This window comes from Ascidia mentula, chromosome 8 (genome assembly GCF_947561715.1).
Source record: "Ascidia mentula chromosome 8, kaAscMent1.1, whole genome shotgun sequence".
Classification (NCBI taxonomy): domain Eukaryota; kingdom Metazoa; phylum Chordata; class Ascidiacea; order Phlebobranchia; family Ascidiidae; genus Ascidia; species Ascidia mentula.
Genome location: NC_138573.1, coordinates 19,412,901 through 19,440,233, shown reverse-complemented (window position 1 = coordinate 19,440,233; position 27,333 = coordinate 19,412,901). Strand labels below are relative to the sequence as shown.

The 27,333-nt window shown below is 39.8% G+C and overlaps 4 protein-coding genes across 6 annotated transcripts; 2 read left to right on the top strand and 2 right to left on the bottom strand.

The window, feature by feature from the left end:
• The first annotated feature begins 193 nt into the window (after window positions 1-193).
• On the top strand, window positions 194-1,188 carry LOC145912265 (uncharacterized). Of its 2 annotated transcripts, none has more exons than XM_082999683.1 (5): window positions 194-396; window positions 518-688; window positions 760-919; window positions 984-1,061; window positions 1,123-1,188. In XM_082999683.1, the coding sequence occupies exons 1-5, from the start codon at window positions 212-214 to the stop codon at window positions 1,162-1,164; spliced, it is 636 nt and encodes a 211-aa protein (XP_082855809.1). In that variant the 5' UTR covers window positions 194-211; the 3' UTR covers window positions 1,165-1,188. The 2 variants fall into 2 exon arrangements, with proteins under 2 accessions (XP_082855809.1, XP_082855807.1); XM_082999681.1 differs by having other exon boundaries at window positions 984-1,070.
• Window positions 1,189-5,471: 4,283 nt separating this feature from the next.
• Window positions 5,472-14,418, top strand: LOC145911129 (sodium- and chloride-dependent taurine transporter-like). 2 transcript variants are annotated; one of them, XM_082998377.1, is made up of 14 exons: window positions 5,472-5,639; window positions 7,192-7,405; window positions 7,581-7,712; window positions 8,517-8,781; window positions 9,404-9,536; window positions 10,015-10,149; window positions 11,728-11,832; window positions 11,911-12,034; window positions 12,243-12,355; window positions 12,841-12,978; window positions 13,155-13,257; window positions 13,345-13,445; window positions 13,549-13,719; window positions 13,808-14,418. In XM_082998377.1, exons 1-14 carry the CDS (start codon window positions 5,556-5,558, stop codon window positions 14,057-14,059), a joined length of 2,070 nt encoding a protein of 689 aa, XP_082854503.1. In that variant the 5' UTR covers window positions 5,472-5,555; the 3' UTR covers window positions 14,060-14,418. The 2 variants fall into 2 exon arrangements, with proteins under 2 accessions (XP_082854503.1, XP_082854504.1); XM_082998378.1 differs by lacking the exon at window positions 5,472-5,639 and adding an exon at window positions 6,897-7,002.
• A 125-nt stretch (window positions 14,419-14,543) lies between these two features.
• On the bottom strand, window positions 14,544-20,172 carry LOC145911130 (high-affinity choline transporter 1-like). Its single transcript, XM_082998379.1, has 9 exons — window positions 19,916-20,172; window positions 17,817-17,965; window positions 17,601-17,721; window positions 16,954-17,102; window positions 16,499-16,633; window positions 16,272-16,425; window positions 15,801-16,018; window positions 15,443-15,589; window positions 14,544-15,258 (listed from the first exon to the last, which is right to left on the bottom strand). The coding sequence occupies exons 1-9, from the start codon at window positions 20,088-20,090 to the stop codon at window positions 14,896-14,898; spliced, it is 1,611 nt and encodes a 536-aa protein (XP_082854505.1). The 5' UTR covers window positions 20,091-20,172; the 3' UTR covers window positions 14,544-14,895.
• A 1,452-nt stretch (window positions 20,173-21,624) lies between these two features.
• Window positions 21,625-27,210, bottom strand: LOC145912670 (retinol dehydrogenase 14-like). Its single transcript, XM_083000222.1, has 11 exons — window positions 27,135-27,210; window positions 26,814-27,055; window positions 26,252-26,390; window positions 25,983-26,092; window positions 25,758-25,926; window positions 25,333-25,561; window positions 23,891-25,133; window positions 23,600-23,738; window positions 23,193-23,302; window positions 22,677-23,118; window positions 21,625-22,039 (listed from the first exon to the last, which is right to left on the bottom strand). Exons 2-7 carry the CDS (start codon window positions 27,009-27,011, stop codon window positions 25,037-25,039), a joined length of 942 nt encoding a protein of 313 aa, XP_082856348.1. The 5' UTR covers window positions 27,012-27,055; window positions 27,135-27,210; the 3' UTR covers window positions 21,625-22,039; window positions 22,677-23,118; window positions 23,193-23,302; window positions 23,600-23,738; window positions 23,891-25,036.
• Between the last annotated feature and the right edge of the window lie 123 nt (window positions 27,211-27,333).

Genomic DNA, 27,333 nt, shown 5'->3' with positions numbered 1-27,333 from the left:
AAAAATATCTGTACAAGATTATGTGGACGTTGTTTACGATAATGGATGATGCGACTTGAATAAAAGTGCCACGGTTGCGTCACAATAAACCTTGTTTGTAACAAAGACTGTTATTACGTCAACCATTAAACTCGCTTTGTAATTTTGTTTTAGATTTGTGGATTTTAATTAAATATAATGGGGATTGGATTAACTTAATAGAGTTTTTACTATGGAAGTAGTTTTGAACGAAGAGTTTCTGTGTCCACCATGGTATGTGGAGGGTAGTGATTCAAACTGTCATCCCTTATTCTTGGTTGTAACAAGTTTTGGAAGATTATTAACTGGTGATTTTAGCTGTTTCTATGATGATTTGTACGTTGGCCTCATCTTCTTGGGTTTGTGCGTCTGGTCATGGTAATTTGAACAATTTTTTAAATGTTACCTGTGTTCCCGTTTTTATTCACTAATTTTGCACTGTTTTGAATAATTGTAAAATAAGTATCCGGTAGTGTTGGATTAACCGTCCCTGTTGCAGGTTTCTTGCATTTCTTCTTTTTACCGCGCTAAAAAACAAAAATGACACCAACTGTCAGAGGGATAACACAGCGCCACCAAGCGAAGGAGAAGATGTCAACATTGTCTCTGTTGGTCGCCCGCAAGGTAGCGTTGTTGAGCCAGATATTTCTGGACCACCGAGTGACATAAGGTAACCCTGTTGTTAAAAAGGTTACTACAGGCTGTCAAGTCACCGTATTGATAATATTGTTTCGTTACAAGAGCTTCTGGTGATGGTTGGAACGCGGATGAATACGGAGGCGATTACGACGGAGGTGTTTTTGTAATGATGCTGAACGGAAATGACGGAAGGGGGCGTTTGGAGGACGGGGGAACTCCCGATGAATCTGATGACGAAGAAGTTCTTCAGCGAATTATAATGGTTAAGTTCTAGAACTCGGCCTTTGCTAAACCTTTACCAACAGCATTGTGGTTAATGTATTTAGGCGGACACTGATGAAGAGGCGATGTCCTACGCTATAAACGCCTCACGTGACAATCGTGATGACGCAATAACTGCTGAAGTAGGCCAGGTGGCAAACCTCAATTTATAGTTTATAATATTGTAAAACTTTTTTATTGAAGGAAAATGAAGTCGACGCAATACCGGGCGACGAAACGAGATAAACCCATAATAAAACAGAATTATGAGTTGTGTGTTTCTTTATTCAGGGTTTTGTCTTAAATCGCCCCTCCCGTTGCGGGGTGAGCCAAACTACCCCATACATTACTCGTCCCAGCAGACAATTAAAATCATAAAAGAAATCGGATAAGTTTATTTTCATTTCAAACGCACAAAGGGAAAACAATTCCTGTCAAACAAAGGAGTAAAGAGTATGGAAGCTTACAAAACAAAGAGTTCGCGGGAAATTTCAAGGCTGGCTGAATGTTTGTGGTAAAATGTGTTTTAAGATTGATTTCTTTTCAATTCTTCAACGTTACACGCTGCTCAGAAACTACTGATAGCTTTAATATAATATGCCTAAACGTGATCTCCAGGAGAAACCGATTAACTTAATGCAACACTTTCATGTTGTTTCGCTACAAAACTTTCCAATGTATGTTTTCCCTTCTATTATTTCCAATTGCTAGTTGATTACGCTGATGAAAAACCGAAAGTGAAATAATTACACTTGTTAAGCCAAACGCGGAACAGCATTCTCAGCCAACGGGTCTCGAACAACATTCAGGTTAGAAGAACAAATATGGTTGAACACGCCAGCAGTGTACGTTTCGTGCTATATTGCTTAACACATTACTGACAAGAGCTTCGCCGAGGAACGCCACGGAGTGGAAAGGAACACACACACAGCCACGCCACAGAAACCGCATCGAGCAGTCGTCACCTTCAAGAAGAACTTCAATTAGGGGGTTTGACACTTTCAGCGATCCGACTAAACAAGGGTTGGCACCGAGTTGCATCAGTACACAACTTACTGCACTGTGTTGTTTGACGTTAAAATATGCAATTCACCCCGTTTTGTGCAAAAAACATTGAATAATATTGAAATGTTTACCGGTCATTTATACGTTTGCAAAAAAAGGCACAGGTTGGATATTGGATATACCGCCTGCATTTAATTTTCTTTATTCTTAGCGTTTTTTTTAATTGTGTTTTGTTATCATGACTAAATACAACGGTTCAATGGTGCGGAAGAAATAGGATTGGGGTTTGAGCAGTGGATTTGGGTTACATTTTCGTTAATTAAATTCTTTCGATCGAGCGTCAATATCGGGTTACAGACTAATGGTTCTTTAATACGCCCTTGTTGCGCATGCACTCTCGTGAATGGTCGGTGGTCACGTGACATGCCAAATAACATGCACAGGAGAGTTGTTATGCCTGACGTATCACGTGACATACCAGCGAGCTCGTTGATCAGTGAAAACCTTCAGTTGAAAGAACCAATGTTATAGTTTGCCATAGGTTTACATGGTGTTGGGTGTTTAACGTTAAAGGGAGTCGTATGAGTCGAGGCTTCTAAAACGTTTTGTTCTGTAATCCCAATTAAAATAATGGATTCGATCCCCTTTAAGAAAAGGCTAGAACAGTTTCATTTGCAGAAGCCAATTTGTTGCGTGACACAAAATTACAACTGGTTACCCCAGATAGGATCACGACCCAGAGTTTGAGAAGCCCTGAAGTGAGCAATTGTGTTGGGAATTGTGAGGGCTGGAATCAATCTTCCAATCACTTATTGATTAGAACCTGGAAAAAATTGAATTTATTCTTATTTGGAAGTTTATTTACTCGCCCCAGCTTTCACAAAGAGTTAGTGCCAAACTTTGGTCAAATTGCTAGAAAAGGCGGCAAATGTGAAAAACGATCAATAACGTCATCAATTATTTAACGAGTGTCAAGGTCAAGATCTTTTCAAAACAGATAAATTGGACCAGAATCCAATTTGTCACTTTCCCTGCTCAAATGAGGTCTACACTTAATTAAACTGTAATGAGCCGCAGGTACTTTGTCATTCATTGCTGCGAATAACGCGTAGCAGCGCCTTCACTGATGCTATCAACCCAAAGCAATTTAGTATCAATCCTTTAGAATCGTTTTTGCGCTTAGTGGAAGCACTTGACAAGAAATGGCCCTCTCGCGTGTTATGCGTACTGCGGCGAACAGCTTGCCAGACTTATAGCTGCTAGGCGAGTGTTGTAAGTGCAGACTGTACCTTTTTAGACTTGATGTCAATATTTTCAACTGTTAATATCCCCCAAACAAAATCATTATTGCTTAATTGATATCTTATAATGGCGTCAAATAATGATTGTTAGATCATAGTCAGTTGGCGAGATTCCAGCTGTGGTAGCCGCCAGTAAAGTTGAAGTGCGAATAGACCGGCTGATGAAGTGCTGTTAACTGTATCTGTAGCCTCATAGTCTCGTTAATGGTATTCTATTGTAGCTTTAGTAAATGTGTGTCCCTAACGTAGCGTAGATGGGTTTGGAACAGATATCCAGGTGCAGAATGTAATGTTTTTGTCAGCAAATGCAGTGTTTTCTAACATATAGTGTATTTCGGCCTCAATAAATTATTTATCACCAATTTTGCTATGTTCTAGAATAGGTTTGGTATTCATAATTGTTTTGTGATTAATTGTAAGGAAATTGAGCATCTGAAATAGATGACCAATATTTAAAATAAATGTTTGAATTTGGTACGTTTCTTTTATTGATTTTATTATCAAAATAATTTTTAAGATTATGTTTGAAGAAACGTTGTATTCAAAGCGTCGTTTGTGTGTCTGTAAATAATTAACAAAACCAGTCAAAACACTCGTGTCTTTTCCACACTGGATGTTAGTATCAGATAGTATTTTATGTAAGTCAATACATGTTTTGTTGGGCTGTAAGTCATAGCACTGAGACCTTAATTCGAGGAAGGTTTTAAGTGTTTCACAAACTTTTTGTAAGTGTGTGTGCTTGAAACATGAAACCGCGTTTTTGTCAATAAAGTAAACCTTAGGCTGTATACAAAGAAAACGTTTTAAGAGCTAAAAATCCATTGGCCTGAACGAAAAAAGACAAATGCAAAAGGAAAAAATGCCCTTGCTGAGTGACATCAATGCGCGCACCAGCAACCTTCCTGTGGGAACTGATAAACGCATGCATTAAACAGGAAGTTTAAGCATCGTGCGTCCAAATGTGTGTTGATATTTTGTTTAGAGCTCTGCTTACAGCCGACCACTTCGGTTTGGACAGACTGTAGTTGTGCTAATGGCAGAAAACGGGTACGAAGGAAGTACAAAGTTTCGCAAATATCGCGGGTTGTGTCATAAAGGTTGCGAAGACACTTGTTTCAATTCTGTTTATTAATTTTTCCTTTTTTATGTCAAACAGTGTTGTTTGTCGACTGATTCAAGTGTAGCAACTTGTGGAAGTGAAATGAGTCACATACAGAATCTACAGAGGTTGTTGTTCGCCAATTTTTTTACTAGCCTCCGGCTAAAAAAAGCAGACATGCTTAACCAAGCAAAGTCTCCAGTCATGCATAACCGTTACGCCTGAACGCACGAGCATAAGGAGGTTAAAATCGCTTTAAACGTACAACTAGCATCGAAACATTTTAATCGATGTAGCTTCTACTTAATTTTTGTTGTCATTAAAATATATATTGTTTCACTTGAAAGGTTTGTCGTTTATTCCAGTGACATGAATTTTTGCTACAGCGAAATTTTTGCCAATTGCAAACTATTTTGATGATGTTTGCGTAATTTAATCAAGCGTAAATTCAACGCTGTCCAAATAAGACACTCCTTGTGGCCATTAAAGCTTTTATGTCTCAATTAACCCGGCTATCCCGTAACTGCCATCAGTACAAACCTTCACAAGTTGAGAAGTGTGAACATTGCCGCTTTACAAATTCGTTTGAACTTTGTTTGCGAGGCATTCTCCACAGCTACTTGCCTACAAACATGTTTACGACACTTGGAATGCCTTTTTCCCTTCACATTTCGTGGGTCTGCGATTCGTATTACTGCCAAGCCCAACTTCCTTCCACCGACATGAATCAATTAATCAAGTTTGGTGTTGGTTTGGTTTAAATATGATTCTCGCGCATGCACGCTCCTATCCGTTTTAATGTTGGTATGTTTCAAACTCAAACATTTTAGGCTTTAACATATGCATGGTGGATTACATAGCCGGATGTTAGCGGTTGTAAGTCAAACATTGGTGTACGCGCGTATGTCAGATCCAATTCTTGCAGCAATGCAGGTTCGAATAAACCCAAGAGCTGGACAAAATACTCTGCAGGCGTTTGCTATCGATCGATCAAGTACGGTGGCAGTGAATACGGTCACGTGTCGACGAAAAACCCCGGTGACAAAACGTTTTTTTTTGGGGGGGGGGAGGTTGGACGGAATTATTGCTCAGCTGCAAATATTTGCAAGCCAACCTTTTAACAAATCGTTCTTTTATCTGACAGGGTGCATTGTTGATAAGTTTGCACTTTACTTTATTTGCTGCTGACAATTGAATTCTGGGGTTAACGGCATTGAAACGACAGAAGAGCAATGGATTGTGGGAAGGATGATGTTTGCCTACCTGCGACCACAGACGAATCCTTTCCAGATGTGGAGGAACGGCTTCTGTTGCAGGTGCGTTTGGAAAGTAAAGTTTGAAAGGAGCAGCTTTTGAAATAAATATATCGTTAAAGTCAGAAACATGTTGCAAAAATTATTCGGAAAGGTGGTGGGAAGATGAGAGTGCAGACAGTGAACACTGTTTCGACTTGTAGTGATGAGACTTAGTAGGTTTACAAAGTGTGCACTGTCTGTAGTGAATGAATAACATGTTAAGTTCGACCCCAGGTACAGTTTTACTCGTATAATTTTGTCGCAATGTGAACATTAAAAAAGTTGTGTGAAGGTTGCTGGAGAAACGGTTCTATGTAAACTATAATGGTGATTATTATGCTTTTGATAACGATAATGACAACAGTAGGAAATAGGATGTAAACAACATTGAAAATGGGGATGTTATCTTTGTATGTTTGATTATACTGTTGTTACATCCCGTGGTCGTTTGGCAAAGCATTAATAATCTGGTCAACAAAACAAAATTAAAAAACTTTACATTTTTTGGAAAACAAATTCCCTATATTTAATGCGTTCTTACTGCTATTCCTCGTGAAGTAACTTCTCAAAACAATGTGGCTCGAGTGACGATATCAACTCAGTCGAACCTTCGAATGTGGAACAGGTTCCATGTCTTGGCAAGCTCAAACTTGTTGATCTAAAAAGCTGTGTTTACTTAAAACCCCGCTATGAAATCGTGACTCTCACTCCAACAATGCAACCCAAAAAAATCCCTGTTTCAATATTTGCCGAACATGTTTTCATGCCTTCTGGTTGCCAACATTCATGTTGATCGTGATTTAATACATGAGTTTGCTGGGTTCCGGTTGGTTTAAGAAGTAGTTTGGCGTTTTTTGCCAAACTTTATATTTTGACCCATTTTGGCTGTCAAGTCAATGCGCCTTGGAGTTCAGCCGAAATAGGCAGACAATGGTTACTTGACTTTGATGCAAAATACTTTTCACCCAGAGAGTTTTAGCACAAGATAAGCAGAAGTCTGGCAATAGGCTCTCCATTACAAATAAAATTCCAAGTGAACCTGCATGACTTTTTGCGAGATTGTGAAGTGGGTCTCGACCTACTTCTGCGATTGCCGCGAACTCACAATTGATTTTCCAACGTGGTGAGCGATCTTCACATTCTCATCCACACATCTGGCCTTCTTGCGCCACGTTAAGTTGCCAGGATGGAAAGTCAGTTTTGTGATGAAACAAGTTTGCTTGAAAGTTTCAAAAAGTTAATGTAGTGTACACGAGAGTGTTGGAAATTGTTGCATAATACGGCGTGTTTCCTTGCAGAGTTAAGACTTAATTTTGATACTTTTTTGATAAAAAAAATACTAGAGGGAAAAATGGCAACAACAATACCACTGCCGTCGATCGAGGTGAAAATTAAGTTCTAGTTTATTTGAAATGGCGCAGGAAGTTCTTGTGTCCTTCGCAGTTGTTAAGTTTTAGTGCCACAAGTACAATGGCATTAAATGCGTTGATGATTAAATTGCTGCCGAGGTTGAGTGAGACGCGCGTCGTAAACTTCTTCATCCTCGCTAACGTTTGCCGGTTTGTTATTCCAGAGCGATATTCCGGATGCTTCCACAAGTAAACCTCCTGTTGGAAACCCGGATGATATTACGGTGAAGACGAAGGATGAGGACACAGATTCGGAAGTTCCGATCCAACGGGAGAAGTGGGCGAGGAAGATGGATTTCATCCTCTCAGTTGCTGGAGGATTCGTCGGACTCGGAAACGTTTGGAGATTTCCATATCTGTGCTACAAAAACGGAGGCGGTACGTGTTCGCAAGGGTTCTGCTGTGGGCTGCTTTAAAAACTAAACAATATCCAAGTTCTTTATAATTATTCAAAGATTTATTTTCCTGGTACGTTGAGAAAGTAGGGGGTAAACACGTAGAATATTAAGTAATATTTTTATTCCGGTTTCAAATATCAGATTTGTAATTTTAGGAGCTTTCCTCATCCCGTACGCCATCTTTCTCGTATTGGGTGGAATCCCGATCTTCTTTTTGGAGGTTTCCTTGGGTCAGTATATGAGTGAAGGAGGAGTCACGAGTTGGAGGCTTGTCCCCCTCGGAACCGGTGAGTTGATAGAAAGTGACGTCATAACAATAGAAGTAGAATTAACCTTCTATGTTCGGAAGGGATTCATGTTCTACAGCAACTAGGGCGTTGGCATATTTGCATGTAGTTCATAGGGTTGAAATATAGTCCACATTCTCATTCGATTTAATTAACGTTGAATGTTGCCTCTGTAACACGGATCCACAAATATCGAAATACCTTCAGATCTAGACTCACTACTTCATGTTATCTGGCAAATTGACAAAACGATTTCTTCATAATTTAAACAAAACTAGAAAGCCTGGAGTCCTTTGTCACCAAAATATAAACTTGCATATTTTTTTGGATTGTTAGTAAAACAATTCGTCATGGCCCAAATGTTTGGAACCCACGTAAAAGTTGTTTTCGAACTTGATGTGTTTGTTGTTGTTGTGTTTTTACCACAGGTAACACCGGTAAGTGTTTGTTTTTGTGTCGGTTTGTTTTTATGTCAAATAAATTGTTTATCGAGCATTTGTCCTTCGTTTGGGTTCCATAACTACAGAAATTACAGTAATTGTTTGTCTGCATCGTCTGAACTCTATCTGGAATTCCTAAATCCCGCTTAACATAATTAATTGATCAATACCGGAATTCTTAATCTTCGAACGCCAAACAAACTTTTCCAACTTTTTTCCTTTTCTCCCTTAAAGTTAAGTCACATTATTTTGGAAAGTCCCTTTCTCGCTACCTGCTTTCACTTTAAAAAATCCCCCGTTGGGTAATCCCCGCCAGGTAGGGGCGATTGTGACGTGTCAAGCGGTCATTGTGAGCTGTTTCCAGGTATCGGCTACGCGTCCATGGTGATCGTGGCGCTACTCAACATTTACTACATTGTAATTCTTGCCTGGGCGATCTTCTACCTATTCCAAAGCTTTACGGCCGAGCTTCCGTGGGCCAAGTGCGGTCATTACTGGAACACACCGTGCTGTGTCGACTCATTCAACAACAAATCTAGTATTTACCTCAACACAACGGTCACTCCACTACCCGTCAACTCCTCCCTCTGCAACGGATCCAAGACGTCACCCGAGACAGAATACTGGGAGTCAGTATCAGTAGAATCGAATCTCGTTCGAATCCTCGCGCTTTAATCTGCTTGTTAGATTCGAATCCTACCCGTTGTATACAATTTTAATAACCATCGATGCATCGGATTCACATAAGCTTGTGGGCGGCAGGGCGCCGAATGACCAAATATATGACCTTGAAATGATAACCCCTGCATGGGAATAATTGACCTTCAATCGTTTGCTTCTAACCTTAGTTTAAACGAAACAGCATGACACGACACTAAAGACAATTTGCAAGTTTACACAAAAACATTTTTCGCCCTGTCGCAATTTCCGGTTATAAACCCTCCCCCCTCACCTCTCGGTGAGATAATAGAAATCATAGACGAAAGATTGTCACGAAAGTCACGTGCGCATTTTCAACCGAACCTGAAACGTAACATGTTTCGAGGGACTTCCCCTCTTCTGATACAATACCCCTTTTTCGTCGTTGGAGTCTGAAAAAATAAAGAATCGTCGAAATTTAAGAAAACGTCGTGGTGAAGCTTGAAAGAAACCCAATATAAAAGATCCCCTTTCTTCTCCCACTTCGCCATTAAACTAACTTGCGTTTCTTTTTATTCTTTCCATGTGCAAATAATGACGTAACCTGGATAGGCGTCGAGTTTTGGGATTATCGAGTGGTTTGGAGGAAGTCGGGACGGTGAGATGGGAGTTAGCTCTGTGTCTTCTGCTCGCTTGGGTCATCTGCTACTTCTGTATATGGAAAGGAGTTAAATCAACTGGGAAGGTGAGTTTCGGCGATATTTGAACGATTCCATACTTGTATCGTTCAACTAAACACGCAAACAACAGGACACGCCCCTTTAATTAAAGCCACGCCCACGTATGATGACATCAGCTTCTGTATCTTTTGTGTATTATTCTCACACTGGTTAAATGTGTAACCATACACAAGTAATAAATTTTTGAGGAAGGAACACTTTCTCCTCGTATTTCTGTTTACATGTTAAATACGTTCAGGCTGTGCGTGGAAATACGGAACAATCGGGGCATTGTGACTTCACAATTGCGCGTTGTTGAGCGACTTTTCCCCGATAAGTTGTAATTTATCTCTTTCACTTCAAGCTTAAATGGATTAACCCCTTCACTTGAAAGTTAACAAAGCCTTACTGTTCAAACTAACAGTGGAAACGTTTGTAATCGAGAAGTTAAAAACAAACCAATATTAGTGACGTCACAATCACCCAAAGTTCGCTTTCCACTAGGTGGTGTACTTCACCGCTACCTTCCCGTTCCTGATGTTGATCATCCTCCTCATCAGAGGAGTCACGCTCCCAGGAGCAGCCACCGGGATTGAGTTTTATCTCACGCCGAACATGACGAAACTCGCCGACCCGCAGGTACGTCATCGTTACGTCACGGTGGAAAACGTGTCACTGGCAATGCGTGGGCAATAATTGATTTTTTGATACAGAGACATAGTTTACTGAAATATTTAAACAACGCTTATTCAGACTCGCGTTGTTCGTAATTGCAGCAAGCACTTACAGCGTGTGATTGAAAGGTGCGGTCATAATCCGATTGTGATCTCAGGTCGCACCAGTTTACACGCGGTGAAATGCCAGAATACTTGTGTGGTCATCTTCAACTGTTATCTCAGAAATCACCTTTATTTGTGTAACGCAGTAATGTTTCATGCAATGGAGTGGTTGGCAGGATCGCCCAACTTATTTGTGTAACGCAGTAATGTTTCATGCAATGGAGTGGTTGGCAGGATCGCCCAACTTATTTGTGCAACGCAACATTAACCATGAAAAAAATCACTGTGAAAATGATGAGGAAATAGCTTCTGTATTCACTCTGAGCCGGCCTTTAATTTTGTGTTCAATGAAAGAAAAATATGTCACTCAACATTGTGAGTAGGGCTGGCAGATTTGTGCGATGAAACCGAGGTACGTCATTAACATGAGAGCCGCCCTCGATCGTAATCCGCACAAAAAAACTATAAGTCGCTTCTTACAAGCGCATAAATACGACGAGCGAATAATCTGTATTGATATTTTACTATTTGTTTTATTGTGTTAGCACCAGAACAATGCAAACCGCTGTAGCTTCCTGTCGGGAAATTAATTTGTAATACCAGAAACTCGTGGAACATTTGTTGGAAATGCTGATATTTCCTGTGAGAAGTTCCTGTCGCCAACAAATCGATTTCCTTTAAACGCCAGAATCGACTCCTCCTCCGTCTAGTGAAAAAACAACAACAAATGACCGCGTTCTAATTTCGCAGAGGGTTTATAAAGCATCAATCAATCTACTTTCGCGATTAATTAATCCCTAAGCCCTGCACATACATCTAAACAGCTGTCAATTCAGTGTGACGTCACAATTACACATTGTCGTAAACCCGTAAGAGGTCACTTCGGGTCATGACCGAGGTTGTTGCGAAATTTGACAAAACGGCATCCCTGTGCGAAGTGATTATTGCGAAACAATAAAAGAATAATCGATCGTTGACAGCTCATTTATGGTGACGTCATAAAGTAGGTTCGTGGGAGTGCGCATGCACGTTGTGATAATGGATGAGGGGTGTGTGAAAAGGTTTCGGGAGGGGAAGTTTGAATGGGTGTGATTTGCCGCTTGGGAACCCGCTAATCTACACTTAACACGAATCGACCTATGTCCCCCCACATTTCGCAAATCTCGCATGATTGATTGCAGTAAATGAAATATTTAAACAACGCTTATTCAGACTCGCGTTGTTCGTAATTGCAGCAAGCACTTAAAGCGTGTGATTGAAAGGTGCGGTCATAATCCGGTTGTGATCCCAGGTCGCACCAGTTTACACGCGGAGAAATACCTGAATACTTGTGTGGCCATCTTCATTCCGACGCCTTTAGTATTGTTTCGCTCGCCAGAAAATCGAATATTCTGATTTATTTTGCTTGCATTGTTACGTAACAGTGGATATTGTGTAGGTGTGGATCGACGCTGGAACACAAATATTTTTCTCCTTCGCGATTTGTCTGGGGGCTCTCGTGTCCCTCGGGAGTTACAACAAGTTCAACAACAACTGCTACAGGGTAATGACCTCATTGTGACGTGGACATTGTGGTAGTCATCAAGTGACTGTGACGTCACAATTATACTTTATTGTTTAGGATTGTATTATTCTGAGTCTTGTGAATTCTGGAACAAGTTTCATCAGTGGGTTCGCGATATTCAGCGTCCTCGGATTTATGGCTCAGGAACAGGGAGTGGATGTGTCGGAAGTCGCAGAATCAGGTAAGAAACAAACCGACGTTACCAGGATTCACCTTCAGTCCGAACAACTTAAAACCTTGTACTGAAGGTGATTCCCCTTTCTTGGTCAGGGTAAAATAATTTATTTTTCAAGATTTCCCGACCTTCGACTTCAAACCCTGTATTCCATCTAGTGGATACGAAGTCAGCATTCAATCAAATAATAAATCAATCACTTTCTCCACCTCAGGTCCAGGTCTGGCGTTCATCGCCTACCCGAAAGCTATAACCCTGATGCCGGCTTCCACAGTGTGGGCGATTCTGTTCTTTATCATGCTTCTCTTACTCGGCCTCGACAGCCAGGTTGGTTGAAATATATCTCAAAAAAAACTCGGCCAGGCTGTAATTACAGGATGCAAACATTCCATAGAGGTCACATTCAAGTGAAGAGAGATTGCTTGGGTCCGTGGCCGTCCCGTAACACGTTTGTCAAAGAACACGAAAATTGGCCGAAAATTCTTGCGGTTGCGACATTTTTCGATCACGAACGCCAACTTTTCTAATCTTCTTCCCCCGGGCAATATTCCTGCGTACTTCCATACAATGATTGCAATACCTTGTGATAGGATTTTAAACTTTTTAAAATATTTATGCAATCCAACCAGCATGGGGTTCTGACGTCCTTCAGGAATAATTTTTAAAATGCAACCAAGATTTGTCTCTGATTCCAATACTGAATGGAGATTCCGCCATCTTAAACTTCTTGTCCCATTGAAAGATTTTCCTGAAATCCAAACATTTTAATCTAATTGTTCATTGCATAACATTTCTATGTGTTTGCGTCATAGTTTGTCGAGACAGAGGGCTTTATTACGTCATTCGTTGACTTGTTTCCACGGCAACTGAGGCGAGGATACAACAGAGAGATCTTTATCGCCATCACGTGTGCGGTTTCTTATCTCATCGGACTGACGATGGTCACGAACGTAAGATTTCTATGCGTGGTTTTGTCCAAATTTTTTAGGTTAGAGTACTTGGTGACGTCACTTTTGCCACAAGCTTGAGTCGGACGATTTGTATCCAAGTTCATGTGTCAGAACACTTAAAAATTCGCGTGTTTTTGCATCAAACCTTCTGATGAGAAACAACGTATTATTCTTAGGGAGGGATGTACGTCTTCCAATTGTTCGATTATTACGCAGCGAGCGGCGTTTGTCTTCTGTGGGTCGCATTCTTTGAAACTTTCACCATATCCTGGTTATACGGTGAGTCTTGTTTATTACTTGCCTGCTGCTCGCATTGTTTTAACTTCGTTTATTTCAACACAAAACTGATTCGTCCCGACCTGACAGGGGGAGAGCGAATGTGGAACAACATTGCCCGCATGATCGGTTACCGGCCAATCCCAATCATCAAATACATCTGGATCATCGGTACCCCCCTTCTCACTACGGTCAGTTTGTGGTTACTTGCATGGTGGTTAATGATGTTAGACTGTAGCAACATTGTGGTTATGAGTGACTGTTTTTAATTTTCATTTCTTTTCGTGTTTTCAGGCCACCTTCATGTACGCCCTGATTAAGTTTGAACCCCTGGTTTACAACAAGACTTATGTTTATCCTGAATGGGGAACAGCGATCGGGTTTGTGTTGGCAGCAAGCTCAATGGTTATCATACCGATATATGCGGCGTACGCCGTCCTCACAACCCCTGGAACAATCCAAGAAGTGAGTCGTCCTGCGTTGTTCTTATAAAATGTTTTTGGTAATTCTTTAATGCATTGTGACGTAACACCCGTTGTTTGTTAATAAACAGAGGTTAAAGAGTTTGGTTACCCCCCAACTCCGCCGAAGTCACCAGGATTATGGAAAACTTGACAAATCCCAAAATCAGTCGCATATTCGCAAAGTTTTCGGTCCATCACCCTATATTTCGGATGACCCGGAGGCTATATGTACGGTGACAAAAAAGCCCCAAACTCCCATGAGCGGAGTGGAAAGTTACTCAAACAACAGCGATCCCCCTGCTTACGATACTGTGGGGGATTACCCCAGCACTCCATTTTAACTCACTTTCCAACTTTCAGTTTTTGATGACGTAACAGTGACGTTTTTTAGGTTAGGTTTTTTTGCAGCTGTCGCTAATTCAATCTGCGAGATTATGATGAAACAAAACACAAATTTATTACTTGAGATTGTGACGTAACACTTGATGCATTTTTTTTATAAGTCTGTGGTGGGATTTTGTACAGTGGCGCCGATAATGTTTCGTTGTAAATATCGCTTGCATGTAATGACTCACAATTACCAAATTCACTACCAGAAAAATCCCCTACTCACGTTGTATGTAACAAGTGACGCCATCTAGTGGTAGTGTCATTTTTTTATTGCTTCACATACAGGACTAATAAACAACAACGTGAGAAATATGGTGATAACTTTTCAGAGCAGGACTTTGGAAAGATGGTATTAAAATTTACCCAACTAGATTAAACCCATGTCCACATTCGCGTTTCCCGTGTAATGTGAATGATGCTAATGGTAAGGGATGGAAACTATTTTCAGGCAGAACAAATGATGAACTCTTAAGTTAGTGTAAGATTAGTGTTGAGACTGCAACAAATAATTTGTTAGAAAATTTTGATTTATTGGTTTTGGCTCAGCAGGTAACATTACAACTGTTGTAAATGTAACAAAGCATGGGTAAAACATAAGCGCGGGCACAGCTTCGGTAATAAAGGGTCACAAAACTATCAGTAATCCAACGTTATTAATAGGGAAGGTGTTAAGTACGGGTCTTGAAGGACGCAAGGAAACAGCGGTTTGATACAAAGCACGGAAAATTCGGTTAAAAGTTTAAATTTTAAAGCGTTAAATATACAGCACGTGTTACATGAGTCCATCTCATTCCTTGGTGAAAGTGGTGTTGTCCATCCCCCCCATCTCCACTTCTTCGTCCTCCTTTAGCTTTATAGAGCGCCCTCCCGTGGCCAACTTGCAACCCAGCACGTCATACTTGGCGGGGATCCACCCTCTGACGAAACAAGTTTTGGTGATGAAGGACACAAGAAGCAGAGTGATGAGCGAGATCAACATTGAGAAAGTCTTGAACGGGAAGTTGGAGGTGGTTGCGGTGTTGCCAGGATACGGAATGAATGGAGCGAAGTTGAAGAGGACTTCCCCACCTCCGATGCGGAGGACCAATCCCAGGATGAAGGCGGGGATTGATCCGTAAGTATTCGGATCAAAGTAGAGCACTGCAAGGAGCTGAATTGATAGAAAACGCGTTTAAGTTCATATCCGTCCTTCTGAGCTGATGACAAATTTGTTCTCTTACAAGAAACAAGAAATTTCACTAAACCTTCCTTGCACCAATGGTTACGACGTGTCTTAACTGAGAAACTGTCGCCATGACGACCCCCCCACATCTGAAATATGCCCGGGAACAAACCTGAGGGAAGAGGAGAACGAAGATGAAGTCGGAGCAGAGGAAGAAGAGGACGTAGACTGACTTGAAAGTGGTTGCTAGAGCGGTTGCCATAGCAGCGAGAATGATAACGGAAACTCTCATCACCCAGACGAGTTCCCGCTCCGAGGCCTGGAGTAGAAATGTGGGGAATTACCACAAAGTTGCCGCGTAAAACGGCTTTTATTTTGCACGCGAGGTTACCGCCCATATGTACCATATACGTGTTGCATAAAAATGACACCGATAAAACCATAAAACCATGGACAAACTACTGTGCTGGGTTTAAAGTGGAAGAAGAGTAAAGTTGTCGGCTCGGAATTAACAAAGGAAACATTCTAACCTTGGGTCTGAACAATTTGTTGTAAACATTCCTCGTGAACATACTGGATGACGACAGGATGCTTGAATCAGCTGATGACATCACAGCTGCCGAAACAGCTCCCAAACCGATGAAAGAAACGGCTGTGGGTGTCAAATACTGAAGGACAATGGGGAGAATGAATTGTTCCTGACCATTCTCAGCTGGGGTGGAATTTCCGTATCCAGTCGCCGTCCAATCTGTAGATCTCATGTTAAATTACTTGGCAAGGTTTGAACAGAAATAAATCATGAAGAAATTGTGCTCAATCCAATTTAAACCTTTTTCAAAGCAGAAACGTTTTTACTTAAATGTTACAGACTTTATCAGCCACCTGATCTGGTTCACAATCAACAATTGTAGATCCTGTCTGAATGACCACAGTTTAAACTGATCTTATGCGAATTAACTTTACGTGGTTTAAACGATCCAAGTTGTTTATTGTAAGCTTACTGGTTGACGACGCGATCGCCCCGATCAGAACGGATGGAACCGACATCACTAGGCAACCAAAAGCGGCAATAAACGATAACATCTGTGCATTCCTGGATGAGTTTGAGGACAGAACACGTTGGAAATAAACTTGCCAAGGTATTCCACCGCATATCTGGGAAATAACCAGGTGTTTTTGTAAGAATTAATTGTTCACCCACAAAGTGCAGGTTTGTTGTTCTTCTTACCAGCAGCAAAGCTCCATCGATCCACAACCCAGCATTGTTATTATCCCAAACCCCCAACCAAGTTCCATTCTGATATGCCGACTCCGTGATACTTGACACCGATTCGTGCGTGAATGCGAACGGTAGCGCCACCACCTGGAAGAAAACAATTGTTACGCTTGACTGTTTTTTAGCGCCCAAGAAACATTCTCTTAAAAACAACAATTAAATATTGACACGAGAGCTGGATTGTCCGGGTCATAGATTGGAGTTATTAACATAACACTGAAAATTATTCAAGATAAACTTTGCTGATGCATCTGAAGTTTTGATGTTCATGCGATTAAAAATATTCAATCGGATTCATTTCGGCGTAACAGATAATCCAGTTCAATAACATGGAATTGTTTATTATTAGCATATGAATCACGCATTGTCGACGTCATAAATGCGACTGTGACGTCATAATCCCTCACCAGGCCGACGAGTATGCAAATGAGCTGTACGACGTCAGTGTAGGCCACGGAGTACATGCCCCCAATCAGTGTGTAGATAACAGCAATGCAAGCAGATATAACGATAGCGACTTCCTCGTTCAATCCAGCTATGATGGTAAGTGTCCCACCTGCAAGTATGTAATATTTCGGTTAATTGCCTACTTTGTGTGAAATAGGAAGTTCAAGTTATTCGTAATCTTCCTTCTTTACAATTAATTTGGAAGATTTAAATCCACAACGGAAAAGCTTAAACATCCGGATCTTCGCTTATGTTTCGAATAGTAGTTGTTCATGTTACATCTCCTAATCCGGATTTGAGATCATTGCTTAAACTTTGCATTCTTACACCAAAAATCACGCCACACTTTTATTTACAATAACTAAACTTACTGAAATACGCCCGGTTATTTGCGTTGTTCTTCACAAATTTATTATTACATCGAATAAATCACTCTCTTCACAAACCGCCATTGTTGACGGGCGTATGACGTCACAGTCAATACTTTTTGTTTAATGATGTCAGAGACACATTGTTGTGGTTTGTTCAGGTTACAAATATGTAGAGGCGGGTTTACAGATATCTCCACAATGACCTACAACGAGTATGACGTCACGTGTTAACTCACCCAGTGCAACCAGTATAGCAGCCGACCAAAATAACTCCCCCAACAATGCCGGAAGATAAAGAACCGCTCCCATTGGACGACCAAGCTTTCGCTGTAGCGGATCCAGCATTGTTACGTATTTCTGTGACGACACAAGGATATATTAGTTAATAGATTTATTTCAAACACGAGCTGTTGTTTGTTTATGCAGTGTTTGCATTGTTACATCATAATTACATTGGATCTCATTTTCTTAGCGAAGAACAACCCTCCAAGCACGAGTGAGATTGCGTAACCGAAGGGAGCTTGTGTCCATAGTAAACCGAAACCTGGTGTGTAGACGTACTCGGATGTTCCGTTGATATATCCTCCCCCAACCCACGTAGCTGAGGAGAAACAACATGTCCTTATTCCACGGTTCACACGGGGTCATCGGATATACAAGCGGTAACTTCAAAACGCCGTACGAACTCGGCTATCCGTTGTGACCCCATGTTGTTAATTCATGTGCTTCCTAAACATTGGTAACTTCACAGACAACAGCTAGGGTTCACTTAAGGGCGCCTGGAGACATCATCCAGAATTGAAAACCCAGAAGTCAAAATATATACCATGGTAATATTTTAGGCGGAAACCACTTCGAGATTAACGTGGCATTTTTTACCACCATGAAGTTGGTTTTTACAAAGGTGGATTTTTATTGAGAAACTTCACCCGTCGCTGATATATAACGTTAACAACCAGACTCTATGCGTTCAACTGTTTACAATTGACTCGTCCGTGTTATTTTGAAATGTTTCGCGACCTCGGAAAGAACTCTGCAGCTGAGAAAACAAAATGTCCAACGTAGGCCACATTTGCAGAATATAAAAATTAATTTCAACGGCAAAATATTCCTCGCATTGTTAAATCCACAAAACTTTTGTTTACATCAAATTTTTTACCACCGTCCACGAACATAATGAGGTTACGGATTGCTGTAAGTGTAAGAGCTTCCTGCTATTTAGTTTGGATGTAAATTTCGGTATAATTTCACACTAATCTTTTTTAAATTACCATCTGTTAAATTTCTCCAGCACATAATTACGAAGTCAATAACCCAGGGTAGAACCTTGGTTGAAACAAATGGTTTGAGTGAAACAAATGGTTTGAGTGAAACAAATGGTTTGAGTGAAACAAATGGTTTGAGTGAAACAAATGGTTTGAGTGAAACAAATGGTTTGAGTGAACGCTGTTTGTTTATTCTTGACTCAAATCCGTAATTCAAAAAAGTGTTGACTTGAAGTTAACAAAAACAACTCTATTTTGTTACAAGTTCTAAAATCATCTTCGACTAAACCAAAGTTCGAGATTTCATTCGCAGCAGAACAAACACATTATTCTTAGAATTCTACACGCAACAATGGGTAACAATGGAGTGTGAAAAACCACGATCTCGAATTCACAAACCGGGTGTGCAATCAAGCGTGCAGAACATTTTGCATTTTCTCTGTTGCGTTGACAATGGCCTGCGGGGGGGTTGACATCAGCGGTTAAACCGGTTAAAGCAAACGTATACAAAGCTGATATTCCTCTTGACACACGGGGGGAACCGAATTACATAACAACACCAATACAAGCTTTAACGTGAAACTATTGAGGTTTGAAACCGAAAGTGATTCAGAAATGTTGGGGAAGACGTTTTTTCGGGTAATTTCCCTCAAGTACAATGCACCGGGCAGTTTTGTGAATAAATTAATTAAAATATTTGTGTTAAACCGAACTTTACGCCCATTGTAATGACCACCAAGTTAAAGGGCTGCATAAAAATCACATTAAAATACAAATATTTAACCACCAGCTGCGGAATTATATTTTAAGTTTATCCCGAGGTCAACCTTAATCCTGCGCCACTTCTTTACGCGTGACAATGGAGGAAACTTCGGAATATTCTTAAACTTCATCACATATTTTTCCGCATTGTGACAACCAACGAAGGTTTAGTGTTACTACAATCGGAGGGCACCAACCTCATTTTCTATGACGTCATTGTTGCGTCATAATCCCTAGGTTTGCGCCATGAATCACTTGTTTGTGACAGTATGTCAACAACGTGTTGATCACAGATAAGGGTTAAACGCAAAGAAACCTAATCGTGCGTGACCTAACACTCACCCAGTCCTCCGCATTACCTCGTAATGTGTGACGTCACAGTTGAAAAGCGACCAAGCGTGAAACAGGATTTGTGTTGTTAAAACGTAAGTAAAGGCGTTTATTGGTTGAACTAACGCAACTATTCTAGAATTGATCGCGAGCAGTTTTGCGTGAAGTTAAACCGTCAGTGGATCCGAACCAACCTGTCATGGTGAAAGATCCAACGAAGAGTCCGATGTCCCTCCCAGCAATCATAATCGACTGGGTTTTTCTTCCTGCCCCTTTGTTTCTTTTATACCAAGCCGCCCATAAACCGACCGCCACGATCAAAAGGTAAAATATGATAATGGCAATGAGGCCGGGAACGTTAACCGCCATTATGAGTGTTTGGAAATAAACAGACCACCCTTCGATCACTGAATGCAGATATCCAATTCTAAAAGATTTCTTTCTTAAACAATTCTCTGTCGCAACACAAAATAATTATCAACAAAACTTTTCAAAAGAAATAACTCAACGCGGATAACTCCTGCTTTTAAAAAAGCATTTCAAACATGAAAACCCAAAACACCAAACATTTAAATCTCCTCGATTCGTCACCGTTTTACCAAAACACGCGGACTGTACAATCTTTGCTTTCTCTGTTATCAAACTTTTTTCTTTCGATCCAACTTTTAAACCCTTTTTTTCACGTGACACTTGTGCAACCAACCATGGCGCACTGCAGGCTGTGTTTACGTTTGAGACAAAGTTGTCGACAAAAGTCATTTATGCCGATGTGGCGACTGTTTCACAACCACACCGTTGTTTACATATTGTTGGAAGATACTTTTACACCGGGTCACAAAGTTTTTTCCAAACTTGATCCACATGTAAGCCTATATAACATAGAAATCTGTGCGAATATAAACGCTACGATTTCGTGTAGTATTTCAACTCAAATTTATAAACAAAAATAACAGGTGGTTGCCCTGTTTGCAAAAAAATCATTAAAATTCACACAGATTTCTGTTTTAAACATATTTATATGTGGATCAAGTTTGAAAAAAACTTTGTGACCCGGTGTAGTAGTATCTTCCACATTGTTAGGTTTCGGTTATACGCATGACTGGTTTCACTAGTGGACATATTTTGCTTCATGACGAAATAATCCGAGTGTGGTTGAAGGGTGTGAGAGGGGAGATGTCTTTGCATTATTTCGGCTTTCGTTTCAGTGATTCCGTAATTTCTACCAAAAACTTGAAGATTGAGAAAGGAATTGAAACGAAAATCTATACCTTGCATGATTCGGACAACAATTATTGAGCTATCACCTTCCCTTCAGGAAATATGATCAATCTTACACTGGGAAGATTCTTCTCATAACTTCTTTGAGCTTTTCATGAATATAAAAAAATTTTCTTTCCAACAAGGATTATGTTTTTTTATCACACCGTTCAAATTATCTGTTTGGCATAATGGTGAAGCCGTTAACCGATGTTGCCAATCACCGTACGTTGAACATGAAGATGCGATGAGAAATGCAATCGTGAACATTTCAAATCCGATAAATTTTCCTCATAGTAATAATGCCACCAGATCCATCTTTAACCTCACGCGTATTGGCGGGGAAGGAATTTATCACGAAGTGTCAACAAAACGTGAATTAGTGTTTTGGAACTGCTAAGTTCTCCAACATAGACCGCTCAGCCCTGGTTTATAACAAATTACGACTTAATTTCGTCAAGGGTCTTGATACAGGACAAATAGGGCTTAATAAACGACGGTTGGAACCATAGCAGCGGTTTGGTGACAAGTATGAAATGATGTAACAACGTCTGTTTATGACATCTGAGTTACTGTAACGAATTAAATCTTTATTACACTGAAGAATTATATTTGGTAATAATGTCGCCGTTTCAAAAATAACTCAAAGATTTCATTAAAGTTTAATAACAATCGAATCTTATACAAATACATACACAAAATGAAAAATAATAGTAATCATACACAAATACACACACATATATAGTACAAGTTCATTTACAGAGTAGCTGCACACAAGATCTGCAGGAATTATACATGAGATAGTTTATCGTGGTTCAGGCTGATAGCTTAGGGTGGAAATATCATGATAGGCAAGGAAAACAATCGCATTAGATACATTTGTTGAACTTAGGGCATCTATGTTATAATTTGTATATATGTATACAAATGAATAAAGACGTTGAGCAAAACATTATTGCGTTTTACTCTAGAAGTTTGTCAACTCCAAGCTAATGTTCCACAACTGTTCAGCATCAAGATCATTCTTGGCTGCATTTGATTCATTTTCAACATGGCAGTCACTGAAAAATAATTTTCTTAATGTTGGGAATTCTCTTTACAGTTACACTTTGTTGAATTTGTAACAAGTTTATAAAAATTATTACATACATTAAAACCAGGCAATATAGATATGGCGAAAATAAATTTACTTTCAAAACCTACTTTTTGTAAGAACTTTTGCTTATCAGTGAAAAAAACCCACATAGGGTCTATGCTAACATTAAACAAACACTTAAACAATTTGTTTAAACGTCAACAACTTTCATATTAATTATACATAAACACCAAGAAAATGTAAAACAGAAACTAATTTCAAACATAAGGTTCACAGGCTTCGCAGCCAAGGCATTGCAGCCAAGCTGGATCAGCCACTTTTCCCGACAAGTCGGAGCGAGATCTGAAAAATCAAGCTCCCGGTGAGGTTTGAACTCACGACCCTGGGCTAACCAGGCCCAACGCTCTACCAACTGAGCTACAGGAGCTCAGTGGCTTCACGGGGTATATTGTGGCCAAGGTACACTGGTGCGCAAGCACACAACTTGTCAGGCGACCTTCACATGCGTAGAGGATCTCCACCACCGTAATCAGACAACGCAGAAGTAATGCCATGCTTACGCATAGCAAGGCATTACTTCTAATTTCAAACAAATTGTTTACATGAAATATATTCCTGATACTTCAGACAACTCAGGAGCAACAGCGCAATATATAGAAGTGACCGCTGGAGGACAGTTTTAACAAATCCGGGATCTGTGCAGTTGGATGTCACTTCACTCTTTACAACCAAACAGTATTGCCAGGTCCAGCACTTTACCACAAACATAATTGAACACATTGTTGGGGTGAAACCACCTCAAAACCAAAGATAAATCCTGGCCAGCGTTTAACTTCACACTTGTTTAAAAACTATTATGTAAACATGACACCAACCTTTTAATTATTTTGCAAAATGTTTGCAAAAAAGAAAAACAGCCAGTTTACTTTGGCTGTAGACATGCATTCCACTGTAGTTACCTCTGCAATTTAAATCATCAAAGTTTGTAGATGCATACCTATAAGCATTCCATGAAAGCATTACAATTCGGCTTGGAGCACATTTCTGCATCAACAAGCGTTCAATATAAGCTTTGATGAAACCTTTTAAATATTATTTTATTCAACACAAAAACAAACCTTTAGTGAATCTGAAAGCAGGTTGGTGAGTAGAAAATGATTGGGATAATTTACAGTGAAGTAAATTTCATAACCGTCCTCTGTTTCAGTGCTGGGTGCCAAAAACACTCCTAAAAATTACTTAACATTTCACAACATTATGTGAATGCCCCCAGGCTCAATTAATAGTTGTTTTTTTTTCATTGAAGCAATCTAGAGCCCATTATATAATGTGAACTACATACAGTACCCAATGTTTTAAACCACTACATCCCATTAGAGCAACTTGATGACAAGTAATTTGATAATTTTACTAAAGTTGCCGCTAAGAAGCTGCACTGAATGGAAAAAGAGGAAAGATTGCATGAATACACTGAGAGTAAGTCTACCAGATTAATAAAAGAAAGAACCAGTTTGACAAAATATACCTGCATTGTTAATGAGAATATTGAGTCTTTCTTCTGTTGCGTTTATGTCTTCAGCAAACTTCCTGATTGAATCAAATGAAGCAAGATCCAAACTTTAGAAAACCACCTTGTCCTCAGCACATTTTGCTTCTTTGCAAATCTAAAAAAAGGCAAATAATACTATTTAAGGTCTACAACAAGTTAAGTGTATGTTTTTCATCCAATCAAAAATTATAAATGTTTTTGTGTCAAATTAAAAGTTGTCAAGCTCTTTCAGAATTCCTACAAGCAATAATAACTCTTGTTTCGCGCCTTGCAAGATCCACAGCCGTCCAGAAACCGATTCCAGTATTTGCTCCAGTTATAATCACAGTTTTACCCGGTAGCTTTTCGTCACAATCAACCCAGCCGTTTTTTACACTAACCGCGCGGTTCGCGCCAGGGCTGCCAGATGGTTAAAACACTTGACGGCCAATTTTTTTTTCTCTTACGGCCAAAATTCGGCCAAATCACGTTTTTGATATTTTTTTTCTCTTACGGCCAAAATTCGGCCAAATCACGTTATAAGTTTGATGATTTCTACAAAAACGACTACATAGCCGGAAATAAATTCGTAAATTGTATGTTCAAAACACTGTTATCTATATGCTTATCAGTGGTTTCAAAACCGGTTATGTTGCTAAAGCATTACGATTGCAGCATAATTCTTTACCAACTCAGTCAAGATTAGTTTATGACGTAACAATTTTTCGGAGACATATTTATGACAACACAATCGTCCACAAATCTGTTGATAACCTGAAACCAGCAATGCCTTTTGTGGATTTATATAGTACCAAGTGAAATTCGGCCAAGTATCTGCCTTACGGCCAAACGATTTTTTCGCGGCCAGGCCGATTTTCAAACGGCCAAATTTAGAAATTTGGCCGTGAAGACGGCCAAATGGCAACCCTGGTTCGCGCCTGCACCTCAGTCATATTATAATTTCTGGACTTTATTGATTCATTTTCTGGAGAAAATATTCGTAAAAAACATTGATACCCAGGTTGCTCGGGAAGTTTATTTTATCATTCGCAAAATAAACAAACATCTACAGTTACAATTATAAAATTGCTAACTCACAATGACCCATCAAAAACTTTTCGAAGTTCGAAAACTTGGACACAGGAAAATTAGGACAAAAAATAAACAAAATAAGCACAAGGAAAATAACAAATATTTTCAACATTGCCAGATTTCTTAAAACGTAATTTTAAGACAAATTATTACTAAATCAATGCAGGTTGAAAGAACTAATGTATAAATAAAATCATAAAAAAATTAAAACATTCTGAGAGACAATAAAAATGAAAATCCAATGCGCTTAAAAATTTCCTTGTTTGCCTTTTAAATTTTGTTGGTATATCAGTTTTGAAGTTGAGCTAGGCGGGAATTAAATAAATTCAGAATTAAATGAATTCAGGAGAGTTTGGTCATTTCCAAACTGACTTCCCACAACTTTTGGGCGTCATCGTCGTTCTTAGCGGCAGCTGTGACGTCAATCACGTGACATTCGCTGCAACAGGAAATGTTTGAACGGTTACGGATGGGTGATTTTTCAGGAAATTTGAATTAAACAAAGGGGCTAAGTTAATGCATCAACCATTATTTGTCCAAACTACCTTCAGCGATTTAGACACACAGGCGGATTACAGTTTAAAGTGGATACAATATCGGCACCGAATAAATTACTTTGCAAGTGTTCAAGCACTTACGAGAAATGTCGGCCGGATACCTCAACCAACTCCGGGGCAACTGCGCAATATACAGAGGTCTGTGCACCGTGTTCAGGTGTTTTGATGCCAACCAACCCCCGCACTCCAGGCATGCGGACGAAGCTGGAAACGAACCTCCAGAAATAATTCCCAGCAGATTCGTCAACATGTCTTGATATTTTTGTGTCAACGTAACCAGGGTGTAAGCTGTTCACTGTCACCCCAGTATCTTTATATGTCAACAAAATATCTCGATTTATCAAAATAACAAAAGAAAAGTACGAGTGAATTAGTTATAACAGCAATAATATTAGAAGCAAACGAAAACTAAACGACCCACAAGAACAAAGTTCATATTTTTTCGTACAATGTGCGTATTTTGCTGTTATAAAAATACAACATAGACATTTTAACCTTGAACTGACCTTGCAAAAGTTTAGCCAAGTGTCGCGTGAACAAAAGATTGGCAAGTTTGCTTTTGCTATACACTGCCCACGAGCTGTACCCCTTCCTACTGTTAAGATCATCGAAGTTTATGTTTACCAACATATAGACGATGGATGTGAGGACGACCACGCGACTCGGGGCACTTTTCTGTGGAAATAACACCCATAAATATGAGGCCTACACTACAGTTGTTGCACTTGTACCTTGAGGAGGCCCAGGAGCAAGTTTGTGAGTAAAAAATGACCAAGATGATTTACACCAAACTGGGTTTCAAATCCATCTTCTGTCGTACTTTCGGGACACATCATAACTCCTGGTAACGTACATTTGGTTTTGGGTGCAATATTTATATAAGGAAGGAAATCTTGGAAAGATGTGTGAATGCGAATAATTTTTTTAACGATCTCTTCAAAATGGCGTTGCATGCGCACAAAATTTTGTCAATACCGCTATTAAGTAATGAAGAAATCACCTGCATTATTGATGAGAATATCGAGTCTCTCTTCTGTTGCGTTTATGTCTTCAGCAAACTTTCTGATTGAATCAAATGAAGCAAGATCCAAACTTTTGACAACCACCTTATCCTTTGGGCATTTTGCTTCTTCGATGACCTGGAAAGTTGGATGTTTATTACTTTGTAAAAATAAGTCTGCCTGATTGGCATAACGTCATGGACGAGCTGCCGATTATATATTTAGAATAACACAACAATGGACAGATAATGCCAAGACAATAAACAACAGTAATTGTAGATTGAATAATCCTGCAAACATAGCAGCATGGAGTAATGTCATAGTTTACCAAACCTAGTTAGTTTCGCTATCGCTGCGAAATTATACAAACCATCCAAACTGGCCAACAGCAATTACATGATTACGCGGTAAATTTCCAATGCTAGTTGCTGATGTTAAATAGATTCGCCATTTTCATTGCTCTTTACAATTTAAGCTACAATAATGCACCCAATAGGCATGTTGTAAAACATTACAGCCAACCTGAACACATTTTGACAAGCGATACAACTGCTCGTTTACCTTGACTTTAGCATCTTTAGCTCTTTCAGCATTCCTGCAAGCAATAATAACTCTGGCTCCACGTCTTGCAAGATCCACAGCTGTCCAGAAACCGATTCCGGCATTTCCACCAGTTATAATAGCCGTTTTTTCTGGTAATTTAATTTCTGGGCGTACCCAACTGCCATTTGCACTGACTGGTTTGGGAACAAGTTTCATCTTTCTAAGTAACTTGCTGCTTTTCCGAATTTGATCTTCAAAACCTAGTTAAACACAGTATTTAACACAACATTTTTACCAAACCCAATAATATTTTTTTACGCGTAAATAACATTCAAATACCTGTGTCACAAACGTCAACCTTCCATTAAGCAACAATGGCAAATTATGCCGTCACGATCGCGTTGCTGTGTCGAGTTAACCTACAATTCCTGGAACTTCATTTACAGAAATCCGAGTTCGAATAATCGCCCTTCCGAAGTTCAAACAACGTCTGAAGCACAAGTACCACCAGCATATTGCCGCTGATACCGACTTAAAT

What these genes read in the sequence shown, in the direction of transcription:
- LOC145911130 (XM_082998379.1), bottom strand. Translation starts at nt 20,090, where the DNA reads ATGGCGGTTAACGTTCCCGGCCTCATTGCCATTATCATATTTTACCTT. An exon ending in TGCTATACTGGTTGCACTGG is followed by an intron (nt 17,103 to 17,600) that starts GTGAGTTAACAC and finishes ACATACTTGCAG; the next exon opens with GTGGGACACTTACCATCATA. An exon ending in TCGTTCTCCTCTTCCCTCAG is followed by an intron (nt 15,259 to 15,442) that starts GTTTGTTCCCGG and finishes CTATCAATTCAG; the next exon opens with CTCCTTGCAGTGCTCTACTT.
- LOC145912265 (XM_082999681.1), top strand. Translation starts at nt 212, where the DNA reads ATGGAAGTAGTTTTGAACGAAGAGTTTCTGTGTCCACCATGGTATGTG. An exon ending in GGTTTGTGCGTCTGGTCATG is followed by an intron (nt 397 to 517) that starts GTAATTTGAACA and finishes TCCCTGTTGCAG; the next exon opens with GTTTCTTGCATTTCTTCTTT. An exon ending in GGACCACCGAGTGACATAAG is followed by an intron (nt 689 to 759) that starts GTAACCCTGTTG and finishes TTTCGTTACAAG; the next exon opens with AGCTTCTGGTGATGGTTGGA.
- LOC145912670 (XM_083000222.1), bottom strand. Translation starts at nt 27,011, where the DNA reads ATGAAACTTGTTCCCAAACCAGTCAGTGCAAATGGCAGTTGGGTACGC. An exon ending in CTTGGCTAAACTTTTGCAAG is followed by an intron (nt 25,562 to 25,757) that starts GTCAGTTCAAGG and finishes TGACATATAAAG; the next exon opens with ATACTGGGGTGACAGTGAAC. An exon ending in GTATCCGGCCGACATTTCTC is followed by an intron (nt 25,134 to 25,332) that starts GTAAGTGCTTGA and finishes TTCCTGTTGCAG; the next exon opens with CGAATGTCACGTGATTGACG.
- LOC145911129 (XM_082998377.1), top strand. Translation starts at nt 5,556, where the DNA reads ATGGATTGTGGGAAGGATGATGTTTGCCTACCTGCGACCACAGACGAA. An exon ending in GTGCTACAAAAACGGAGGCG is followed by an intron (nt 7,406 to 7,580) that starts GTACGTGTTCGC and finishes TTGTAATTTTAG; the next exon opens with GAGCTTTCCTCATCCCGTAC. An exon ending in GTACCCCCCTTCTCACTACG is followed by an intron (nt 13,446 to 13,548) that starts GTCAGTTTGTGG and finishes TCGTGTTTTCAG; the next exon opens with GCCACCTTCATGTACGCCCT.